Source organism: Myotis daubentonii, chromosome 17 (assembly GCF_963259705.1).
Source record: "Myotis daubentonii chromosome 17, mMyoDau2.1, whole genome shotgun sequence".
NCBI classification, from domain to species: domain Eukaryota; kingdom Metazoa; phylum Chordata; class Mammalia; order Chiroptera; family Vespertilionidae; genus Myotis; species Myotis daubentonii.
In genome coordinates, this window is record NC_081856.1 from 41,668,691 (window position 1) to 41,680,780 (window position 12,090).

General features: G+C 44.5%; 1 protein-coding gene across 5 annotated transcripts in view; it reads right to left on the reverse strand.

Moving 5' to 3' along the window:
- GRHL2 (grainyhead like transcription factor 2) overlaps nt 1–12,090 on the reverse strand; it is a 119,459-nt gene that overhangs the window by 36,010 nt on the left and 71,359 nt on the right. For all 5 annotated transcript variants that reach the window (XM_059672050.1, XM_059672047.1, XM_059672046.1 and 2 more), the window contains one exon: nt 7,040–7,134. In XM_059672050.1, coding sequence (XP_059528033.1) covers nt 7,040–7,134 — 95 coding nt within the window. The remainder of the gene's footprint in view (nt 1–7,039; nt 7,135–12,090) is intronic.

The window sequence follows — 12,090 nt, forward strand, 5'->3', positions numbered from 1 at the left end:
ATTGTGTGCCCTCTGCAACCTTCATTTTCTCTGATAACAATCACTGTTCTTGCTTTGAAGTTTTTTATGCTGTGCTTCCTGCACAGTATTGCAAAAAAAAAAAAAAGAGTAAGTAATAGTCTTCCCTGTTCATAGCAGGAAAAACATAAAAGAAAAGTATATGGAAATACACTTAAAAGTAAAAATCTGGACACTAGAGAAAGGAGCTAGCGATAAGTGGGGGAAATGCAGAATAAATGTGTAAAGGTTTGGAGAAAAAAACACTGATATGTATCAATATGAGAAAGCATGCACTGATATTCAATTAATACAAAGAGTATTAATTGCAGTAATTCTGCAAATGAGACCATTAATGTTAGGCTAACACACACACACACACACACACACACACACACACTCAGATGAAGATGGCAAGGAATCCTAATAGTCCTCACTCCCAAATCCACTCTGGTCAATAACATGTACTAGTATGATATCGACAGGTAATGTAATAGGGCAACCAAAGACATGGATGGGGAGAGGCCTGTGTGCTAGAGGTGTTGGACCAGCAAGGCCATCTTAGTGGGCAGGGGACAGGCAGAGGGTAGCAAAAGCCGGGTGACTTGATTGAACTGCTTTGCTAAAGAAAATGGGGCTGTTCATTTGTTTTCTTTCTTTCAGGAACTACATACATTGTACCCTATAGATTTCTTTGAGAAAGAACACCATAGCATGCTTTGGCCTAAAAAGGTTGCGGATTACCCTCTATTGGGACAGTTAAGAGCATGGACTCTGGGCTCAGAGGGACGTGGGTTCAAAGCCCACTTTTGCACTTGCCAATCGCGCAGCGCCTGGTATGTAGAAAGTTGATGCTTAGTGGAATGAGAATCTGAGATGCGCAGGAAAATGATTTACGACATGGCTCAGCCTCTCTGCTCCCCACCCCATCCCATCCAGGTCTGTCTTGCCTACCTCCAATCTTACCTCAAAAATTTGTTAACAGGAATGAAAAAATATATATATCTTATCTGTGTCCGTGGCCCCCTCTAAAATTGCAACAACTTCCTGTCTGAGAGTTCTCCCAAACCTCCAAATGCAGGAAGAACTTTTACCACTGATCTTGCAGAGCAGAGGGCTGGACTAGCCAATCCCCAAAGCCCCTCCTACAACTCAACACGGAGCACGGAGGACGGAAGGAGGGCAGGATAGGCCTCACCCCAGACGGTAATGGCTCTCCTGCAGGCAGAGGTGCTAGGCTAGAAGGCAGCAAGGGATAACCCAGGGGAGAAAAATTTTCATATTACTGAATTATAATAGATTTTTAAAAAAATCTTAGAGACAGGGGGATGGGCCAGTAGTGGATTTCTCTATTTGCTTGATGAGTTAGCAGAGCTGGTATAAGGGAGGAGGAGCATTTTCACTGACTCCAGAGCATCCCAAAAGGCTGGGTGCAGAGGGACTAGAAAGGGGTTCATGGAAAGAAGTCTCCTTCTTGGGCAGTTCATAAACCATGGGAGGGGTGAAGTGTAGAGAGGGGGAAATTGGTATGGTGTCCCAGCGAAAAGGCACAAAAAGGAAACTTGTTCCTCAAAGCACTAGGGAGCATCTCAATGCTCCAGGAATTCTCTGTGGTCACAGGAGAGAGGCCTGTGCAGCACAGGAAGGTTCGCTTAAGCTTGAATTCATTGTGAACAGAGAAAATGCACTGGACACAAAGAAGGGGCCCGGTTTCAAGAATCTGCTTGGAAATGTGGGAGAAGGGGGAGCCTGCTGTGCTCCTGCTCTTGGGGATGATGTCATCGCAAAGAGAAAGCCAGCACTCGATGCCAGGAACCTGAGCTCACCGCTCTTCAATAACCCAATGGAGTCTTCCGTGGGAATTCCTCAACCTGGGGATTAGTGACCAATCGATCTACTTTGTAGGCGCCAGTGTTTGGCAAAGGGAAGAAAGTCTGCAGTAACCCTGGGAATGGGAGTCATGTGAAAGAAGGTACCACAGCAGGGCTCCTGTTAGAAGCATATGGATGGAACCTTAATAATCTATTATTGATGTCAATAATCTATTTTTTAAAATATATTTTATTGATTTTTTACAGAGAGGGAGGGAGAGAGAGATAGTTAGAAACATCGATGAGAGAGAAACATCGATCAGCTGCCTCCTGCACACCCCCTACTGAGGATGTGCCCGCAACCAAGGTACATGCCCTTGACCGGAATCGAACCTGGGACCCTTCAGTCCACAGGCCGCTGCTCTATCCACTGAGCCAAACTGGTTAGGGCTCAATAATCTATTCTGATAATCCCTGCTTCCCTTCCAGCTGAGGAGAGTGAGGCTCAGCAGGGAGAAGTCACAAAGCCAGCTCTTCCAGTGCCAAGATGAGCATCCAGGTGCCTTTTCCTCTGTCACCTGCTGCTGCCCATCCCCCATCAATTTCCAAGCTGTAACAGGGTGGACTCGGACTCCCAACCTCTCCCACCTAGATGTCACCTGAGTCACTGCCAGGGACCCAGGGACACCTGTTACACTACAGCAGCGTCCAGACCCTGGGGGAAATGTCCTGCTGGAGACTATTGCTGCTGCTCCTGTCATTTGTGCAGGAAGACGGTGGCACAGCCAGCAGAACCGGTTCTGGGTGGAAGAACTCGGGGATAGCTCTGCCAGATTCACAAGGCCATTGATACCAGAAATCAGTTCATTCCAAACCTCGTTTTAATTAATAGTTTTAACACCTTCCCAGGTCAAACTTTTTCCTTAGATAAACTACATGATTAGAATTTCACATCCTTTCTTCTGTTCATGCTAAACGAGAGGTGAAAGTAAAATGTAGGTCGGCAAGAAAAGAAACACGTAGGAAGGTGCTCTGGAAAAATCAAGTAGCTCTTGATGATGCATATGTGGTAAGAAAACCAAATACTGGCTGTTGTTTGTTTTTTAAATAAATGCACCAAAACTTAAATATCCAAATAAAAACTATCCTTTCGCACAGTCATCTTGGGAAGATATTTGGTTTCTCAAATGACGCTGCTGTGGCTCAAATTTTATGTCGTGTCTCTTCTGACACTGCCTTCTTCAAAGCCAGTCTTGTAGAAAAGTAATCTCATTCTTTAAATTAAATGTATTAGGGGGGCATTGGCTAATAGAATCATGTAAGTTTCAAGTGTACAAAGAAATCCCATTTTTAACCCTAAGGTGGTAATGTCCAACTGGTTGATGTGTATTTATATTTGGACCCAAGTGATTTCTGATGATTTTTAAAACATCTTCAAAGGTCAAGATTGGACGCCATTATGGGCATTCAAAAGTATGTCACAGCCCCTCTCTTTCACAGTGCCAACCCAAGTCACACTCTGGCCTGCTGCCAAAGGCCTGGCCAAAGGAACCAGGGAATGCTGGCGGGGATCCTGGTCCTGTTTCTCTCGGCTCTACTCTGTCAACCTCCACGTGTCATTACATTCCCCAATATGCAATAAACTGCATATTCAGCTGTCTGAGGGGTTGGGGCCTGGAAACTCAAATGTCCAGCAGGGCCAGGCAGAGAAAGTTCCAGAATGGTGAAGGCTAGAGAAAGCATTAAAGAGAATAGCCAGTACCTCACAAGAACCACTCGTGGCCTTGCAAACACTTGGGCTTATGGTTGCCGTATTCTTTAATCACCCAAAAGAATCTAGAAACCTAGATTAAAGTAACCTCCTGATTATTAAATGTGGGCAAAAAAATTAAATTTTTGAAATAAAATATGTAAATGCATGTTACATATACATATATGTTCTGTGGACCATATGAAGGCTGCAGGCCACAATTTGTGTCCTCTGGTCACATAAACCAAAGCATCACATGACACCAAATGGGGCCCCAGCCCTGAAGCCTACAAGAAATTTCTGTGTAGATGCTGCCAATAGGAACTTGAAAGTAAATTCCACTGCTCCTGAGAAGTCCATGATATGAAAATCACAAACAATTCCACTGTGGGAGAGATGTCCTTTACTTCTTGTTTTGTTAAAAAACTTTTTTACTCAACCACATGCTTTGTTTTATGCAATCTGCTTATTATAAAACTAGAGACCCAGTGCACGAAAATTCATGCATTCAGAGGGGTTCCTGAGCCTGGTCAGGGGACCAAGCCTAAGCTGGCAGTCAGACATCCCTCTGGCAGCCTAGGAGTCCTCAGGGGATGTCCGACTGACGGCTTATGTCCGGGCCTAAACTGCAGTCAGACATCCTTAGCATTGCTGAGGAGAGTCTCCCGCCACCGCTGCTGCGCTCACAGCCGTCAGTCCGGCTTGTGGCTGAGCGGAGCTCCCCCTGTGGGAGCACACTGACCACCATGGGGCAGCTCCTGCATTGAGCATCTGCCCCCTAGTGGTCAGTGCGCATCATAGTGACTGGTCGTTCCCTGTCGTTCCGCCATTAGGGTCAATTTGCATATTACCCTTTTATTATATAGGATCAATAATACTTTATTTTATTTTTTACAGATTTTTTTTATTTGGTTTTTAGAGAGAGAGGAAGGGAGAAACAATGATATGAAAGCAAAACATTGATGGGCTGCCTCCTGCAGCGTCCCCCGTGGGCAATCCAGCCTGCCGCCCAGGCATGTGCCATGACAGGGAATGGAACCCGGGAACTTCATGGCGCACAGAATGATGCCCAACCAACTGAGTCACAGCGGCCAGGGCTAAAATCAGTAACATTTTAAAGAAATTCCTTAGGCTCTGAGTTGATGAAAAAAATCTTCTTGGCCTCACCAATGAAACAGACTTGATTTTTATGGTTTTTCTTTAAAAGCCTTTCCAGTCCTTTGGGGGAAATTATTAGAAACTATTTTTTTTTTTACTTATTGGTTAACCCAGACTGCATACAATTGCCATAACCAAGTATTAGTAACTAAAATATATAGATTAAAGAAACAAGCAAATGTTGCTACAAGAAGCTTCTGTGAGCTAAACCTGTGATGCTGGAACAGCACACATGCTCCAACGTGTTCGAACAAGAGACGCGAGCTCCTGCCTCCGGGTGCGGCATGGAATTGTCTTAATGAGGCTGAAAGAAGGGTCAACTCCACCCAAATTCACTGCCTCGCTGTGGCACCTCAGCGCCTCCATCACTCAAGCTGTCCCTTCGGTTTTGGCATTTTCTTTAAAGGGTCCCTGCTGGCACATAACCACTAAGGCATTCACCCACCAGCACTCGTTCGCACAGGCTACATGGTAATGAACGTTAGGGCTGCGATTACAGCTCACATTTGCAGCTCATTTACACTGGCTGGCAAGGCGCTTCCGAGGATAGGACGCCAGCGTCTCCCCCGTGACTGTGAAGGGCCTGCCCCTCGCGCCCCACATGCGGCTGTGTGGTTATTGGTTCCCCTGCCCTCCCCCAGAGCTCTGGATCTTCACACATCACACACCAGACTCGGCACGGCAGAGTTTATTTGGAAAAGTTTGTTTTAATTTTTTTTTTAATTAAAGGAGCTGAGTGAGGCCCAGAGAGGTAAGACGACTTGCTAAGGATTCTAACCCCAGCCCGGCTGTGCCTTGCACCAAGTCTTTTCTTTGTCTAGCCCAGTACCCCAGCCTCTGAGAGAAGAGGACGAAGGGATAGTCTGGGGCTTGAACAAGAAACTTGTTTTTAAAATATATTTTTATTGATTTCAGAGAGGAAGGGAGAGGGAGATAAAGGTAGAAACATCAGTGATGAGAGAGAATCATTGATCGGCTGCCTCCTGCATACCCCACACTGGGCCTGCAACCCAGGCATGTGCCCTGACCAGGAATAGAACTGTGACCTCCTGGTTCTTAAGTCAATGCTCAACCACTGAGCCACACCGGCCGGCCCTGGACAAGGAGCTTTAAATGGAGGTGAACGGACCCTAGAAGAAGCTTCCCTACAGCTCTGCATTTGACTGACTCCCCGCTGCTCTGAGGCCCCCTTCCTTCTGGCTCCCTGGCACGCTCACCGCTTGCCCATTTAAGTCGCCTTTCTTGGGACGAAAGCCAGTTTCATTTACATTGTTTCATATGTGAGCAGAATGAGACACTGAGCAATTCATCTTCTTCCATAAGTCCTGCCCGCAAACTCAAATCCAGTTTCCTCTCTCACCCAGCCTTCCCCACTTGCAGACAATAAAGCATTGAAGGGAGTTGTTTACACTGACCTTTTCATTAGTTTGAAGACAAAGTTGTGTAACGCCCTCCTAGATGGTACATAACTGAAGTACAAAACAAACTTAGGTTTCATCTGGAAACTTCTCTTTAGTGCAAAAGAAGGATCAAGAGTCAGAAGCTATCCAACACAGAAAAAAAGAATGCAGACAGAAGTTTGGAGTTTTCATGCACTCAGAGACTCACGGCCCGTAAGCAAACAGGAGTACCGGCGAGTCTCACTTGTTCACCTGTCAACGGCGCAACCCCCCCGCCTCCGAGCACACCTTGCTGGAGGCCTGACTCTTGCCCTTTTAAACCATGCTGGCACCAGAGAGAGAGCGAGAAAGCTTAAGCAGTCAACAAGGAAAAAAACGGCTCAAGGTCACAGCGGTGGGGAACCTCGGGGAGTGAGTTCAGAGGCCTGTGGCCCTGCTTCCTGCCCCCTCCCTCCAGCAGGTTACACACTTGGGAGGAATCATGGGGTCAGGAGACATTCCCAGGCACGTACCTGTGAAGCATGAGCTCTGAACCCCTTCTCCCTGAAGAAAGCTGCAGTGAGAAGGGTTCAGGAGAATCTACGGTGCAGGTTGGAAAGGTTTTGTGGCCCCTCTTTGCCAGGCCCAAGGGCTAAAATGGAGCCTGGAGGCTTTGGAGGCATCCCTCAGGAGGCCACAGAGGCACAGGTACCTGTCCTTTTCTCCCCCCACACCCCCCAAAAAGGCAATTTTGCTCCACAGAATTGCATGTGTATGACTTCTAGAGAAAGATAATGGGTTCACTTCCTTTTGCTCTGGCTCAAGTTAACAGATCTTTCCCTACCTATAAAGCCTGTTGTGTAAAAAAAAAAAAAATCACCTGCAGAGAAAGGGCACCTTACTTAGAAGTCTGAACAATGAATCCGTGCTCCTTTTTCACTCACCTTGGCCTCCTCATTCACGTCCCAGGTGAAGGAAACCGCATTATATGCAATCTCTTCAATGTTTCCAATCGTATTAAAGCTCTCCTTGTAATCCGCTGCAACGTTAGAAAAGAAAGTGGTTTTAAGAATCAGAGTTACCCAGTGACATGGATAGAACTGTCATTTTTCCAATGGGGAAACTGAAACTTTGCCTCTTCTTCTAGCCGTTTCTATGGCAACAGCTACAGACGTATACTTGCTGATAGTCTTTCACTAATATTTATAAGAATGTAACCATGTTCCTCTATTAAAAGACTAAATCTTAGGTGAAGCAATGTGCCTGACTGATTTGCTCATTAGTGTCATTTTTTATTAGGTTTATAAAAGTATGCTTTCCCTCCCGAGTCCCTTGTCTCCTACCCATTCCTTCTCCTACTCACTTTCCTGCCACTTAAGTTTGCTGGGAATGCCAGGGTATTCCATAGGGATTGTTTCGTAGAATAGAATATTCTGTTCATCAGCCAGGCAGTGTCATCAGGACTTCCGGAGGAAATTCCGGGAGAGGTTGAGGGAATCATACTCAGCTCAGTATCACCAAGGCCCTCTATTCTTTTATTTGTGTAGTACTTATTTATTGCTTTAATCTCTATTATCCACCCCCACAAACACTAGCTATTAATAGCTATTAATGTATTCTTTTCTTTTTAAATTTTTTAAATTGATTTTTTAAAGGGAGAGGGGGAGAGAGAGAGAAAGAGAGAGAAAGAGAGAGAGAGAGAGAGAGAGAGAGAGAGAGAGAGAGAGAGATGAATGGGTCACCTCCTGCACTTGCCTAGACCAGTGATGGAATCTGCAACCCTTTGGTATATAGGACGACACTCCAACCAACTGAGCCACATCGGCCAGGGCATCTATATGTATAAAAGCCTAATATGCAAAGTGTCCCCTCAGGAGTTCCACCAACCAGGAGTTCAATCGCTCTCACCAACAGGGGGTGGCATGGAATGAAGGAAGGCCCCGGCCAGCAGCCAGCAGCCAGCAGCTGCTAGGGACCCTAGCTGTGCAAGAATTTCGTGCACTGGGCCTCTAGTATTCTTATAAGTTGTGTTGATTTGCCTGCATACATAGCTTTCATTTTCACAAATTGTACTGGGCTATGGGTAGGGTTGCCAGATTTAGCAAGTATTTGGGATATACTTACTCCAAAAGAAAGTATTTGTTCTTCATCAAAAATTCAAATTTAACTGGGCACCCTGTATTTTATCTGGCAAGCCTCACTCTGGACCTTCCCAATCTAACTGCAGCTACACAGAATTCCATGGGGACCATCAGTCACAATTCATTCCCTCTCCTCAGAGATGGGCCCTTTGGTAGTCTAGCTCTCTGGTACCACAAACACACCTTTGATAAAAATCTTCATTGCTCACTGTCTCCACGGTCACGGCCTCAGTTGGCCTGCAGGTCTGGACATGATATTCCCAGTGTTACTGCTCACTACCTTCCTGCAGTTTCTAGCTTATAGCTGCCATCTGAGGTTTTTTTCCTCCCTACTCTTGGCCTCCTTAGAAATGACGTCCTACCTTATTTCTGTCCCTTGGGCACTACATAAACATTCGTCACATCCTGCTTGGCTGGCATCATGATACAACCCTTCTGCTTTTCTTCGAGGCCAGGTTTATTCACAAACTGATCACCTAATCACCCATGTTCTTCCTCTCTAAGCCTCCACGATAACTTTTCTAAAATGAAACGATGACCATGAGCTTTTCATAATTTTTCCTAAGGCTAAATCTTTCACCATGACCTACCACATCCTTCTCGATTAGGCCCCGTACACTTAATCTGTGCAGTCACAGCCCACCCCACACAGGGGGTCAGAGGAAGACTCAATTATGATGATATTTATAAAACAAATAATCCTCTTACAATTTCCCTTCTGAGTTAAGAGTTAGTTACTACAGCTGACTTCCAGGGTGTACAAAGTGTTCATTGTCTACAGAATCTGCCATGTTTCTGGTCAAATGGTTGTTTCCTCATCCCCTGTCCTGTGACATTGCCAGAACACTCCAGGGTGGTGGTGTTCCGAGTTCCCTATGCTAACGCTTTAAAATTTTGTAGTCTGTTTCCCTAAAGTTCACATATGTAATCATTTTAACTGTTTACTCCTCACTTGTCACAAAACCTAAATTCACGTCATCCTTCACCAAAACTGTAATTACTTTCTCATGAATACAACTCATTCTGTTTTGTGAATTAGGTTGAGAGTAGTACTCCTATTTGCTTTTTCTATCCATAATTCAAATAATAAGAAAAGAAAGTCCATAAAACCAACAAGCTGAAAATAATCCAGAATAGAACAAAGGCAGTTTGATTTTGTGTTTTGTTTTGTTTTAAATAAAACTCCTTATTCCTGGACCCCTATTGATGTTAATCTCAGAAAAACCTACTTGGATGTGCTCTCCAGAATGGCCCTCCAGACTCACTCCCTAGAATGGCTCATGTCAGTTGAGACTCCAACAAGAATTCTATTTCCCCTATTTCTCACCAGATTTCTACTTTTGGGGCCAATCCCCTGGGTACAAAGTGGCATCCTAATGATGTTATATCTGCATTTCTTCTACCAGTTACTTTTTTATGTGCCGCAGAACTTTAGTCATTAGTGTATGCGTGCCACGAGATGAAAAAGGTTGAAAAATCACTGCTGTAAGCCATTCACCTACTACTTTGTGTCTGTCAAGGTTTTCTAGCTGGCTGAACACTGCATGCGCACTGATGGTGCTTTGCCCACTTGCACATTTGTCCAGTGAATGAAATGCTAATGGATGTATCTCCTGCTCTGAAAACTGTGTTAATGTGTCCTTTGATGAGAGTTGCTTGCTTAAAGGTGTATGACTTACGGTATTAAAAACAGAAATTCAGCAACTTGGTGTTAAGCCTTCCTTAACTTGGTTCCTTAAGAAAGTTTCTCAAACCCAGGTTTTGTAAATGTTGGCAGCTACAACCAGTAGAAGCTATTCGTAATGAGCCGGTGCAATGAGCTGGGTTTCCTAGAGTTGCCATAACACATTACCACAAGCCTGGAGGTTTAGAACAATAGAAGTTTATTCTCTCACAGTTCTGGAGGCCAGAAGTTCCAAATCAAGGTGTTAGCAGGGCTGGCTCTTTCTGGAGGCTCTGAAAATTAATGGGCCCCACACTTCTCTCCTGGCTTCTGGTGGTTGCTGGCAATCCTTGTGTCCCCTGACTTGTAGATGCGTCCCTCTAATGCTACTGCTGTTCTCATGCTCTTCTCTCCTGTGCCTTTGGGTCTATGTCTCCCTTCTCTTCTAAAAACTTGCCATTGAGGACATAAGACACTGGGGGGTAGGGGAGGCCAGGGGATTGTCAAGGGCGGGGGGAAAAAAAGGAGACATATGTAATACTCTTTGTAATACTTTAAGCAATAAAAAAATAAATAAATAAATAAAATCTTTAAAAAAAATAAAAAATAAAAAAAATAAAAATAAAACTTGCCATTGAATTCAGAGTCCATCTTCATCAGGACAATCTCATCTTGAGATCTGTAACTTAATTACATCTTTAAAGACCTTTTTTCCTAAATAAGATCATATGTACAGGTTCCAGAAGTTAGAACATGAACATATCATTTTTGAGGGTCACCATTCAAGCCCCTCCATCTGAGATTCCCTCTAATCATTGGGAAGTCATGTGATTTTAGTGAGTGACTTTTTTTGCATGCGAGCCACTATCGCTGAAAAATAATCACCCCACTTGAAAAGCATTATACAGCACATAATTGTGACCATATCACATTTTGGATGGACTTGCTTTTCCTAAAAATAAGTGATGATGCAATATAAAAACTACATGTTTTGTAGACCGGTTTGTAAATATCTATATAATACTAACATCTACTTGGTGAGGATGGGGATATACATAGGAAAATGGCTGAGAGGTTTCTACAGTAAAAACCAGCATGATGGAGCAAAATTATAATCGGTTGAAATGGGTCTCTAAAAAAAAAAAAAAATGCATGCTAATTGAATCTGAGTTAAAAGGTAGTTTTATTAACCTTACTAATTTGCACACAAAGGGACAACCCAACAATGCATAACTAGCTTGAGTTATCAAAACGAATAAAGCCATGGGAAGAAGAAATGGGAGTTTGTCTAATGAAATAAAAATGAAGTCGATCTCATTGTTAAGTCACGTTGCGAGTGCTAGAGTTAAGCTTTCCAGAGTCCTCTATGGTTGTGTGTGTCCTTGGAATGTCAGAGCGAGGATTAAGGGAATGCATGGCCATGTACATTCTCTGGGGCCTTTTAGGTGCCCCCCAAAGACATAGGATGAGTCTGGATGCCTGTACCTTATAGGCTTGTGTAGATGTTCTATAACGGTTCTTCTCAAATGTTGGGGTGCGTCAGATTCACCTGTAGGGCTTTGGAAAAATGCAGTTGTCTGGGCCCATTCCCAAAGATTCAATATGTCTGGGATGTGGCAAAGAATTGGCCTTTCTCACAAGCTCCCAGGTGGGCGGATGCTGCCAGTCTGACGTCAGACCACACTTTGAGTAGCACAGTTCCAGGGCAAATTAAAATCACTGAATTGTTTGGGTGCATCCCATGGTCTTTTCTAAGTCTGTCGTGGAGGTCCTATACAAACCATCCATGAAGTCTATGTGACAGATTATTCTTCTCGATCCTTTCCCTCTGGGGTGGACACAAACACCCCATCTGGGAAGACGAGGCAGTTAACGATGTGGTAGACTTGCATACCACCTGCTCCAAGAAGTCCGCTTGTTCTCAAGCCTGCAGTCTCATTCTAAAACACTCGTTCCTTTCGTAAGGGCATTGTCATCTCCTGACATTAAAATGCAAATATTCTTGGGATAATAAACACTGCCACAAACTGAGAACTCTCGGAATGTCAAGGCTGTGTCGAGCCTTTTACCAACGTGACCTGGCCTGATCCTTACAACCCACCGTGCGGTGGGTATTAGCATCCTCCTCCAGCAGAGAAGTTGCTGCTTGCAGAAAACCACGTGGCTGGTAGCAGGCCAACCTGTGAGATTT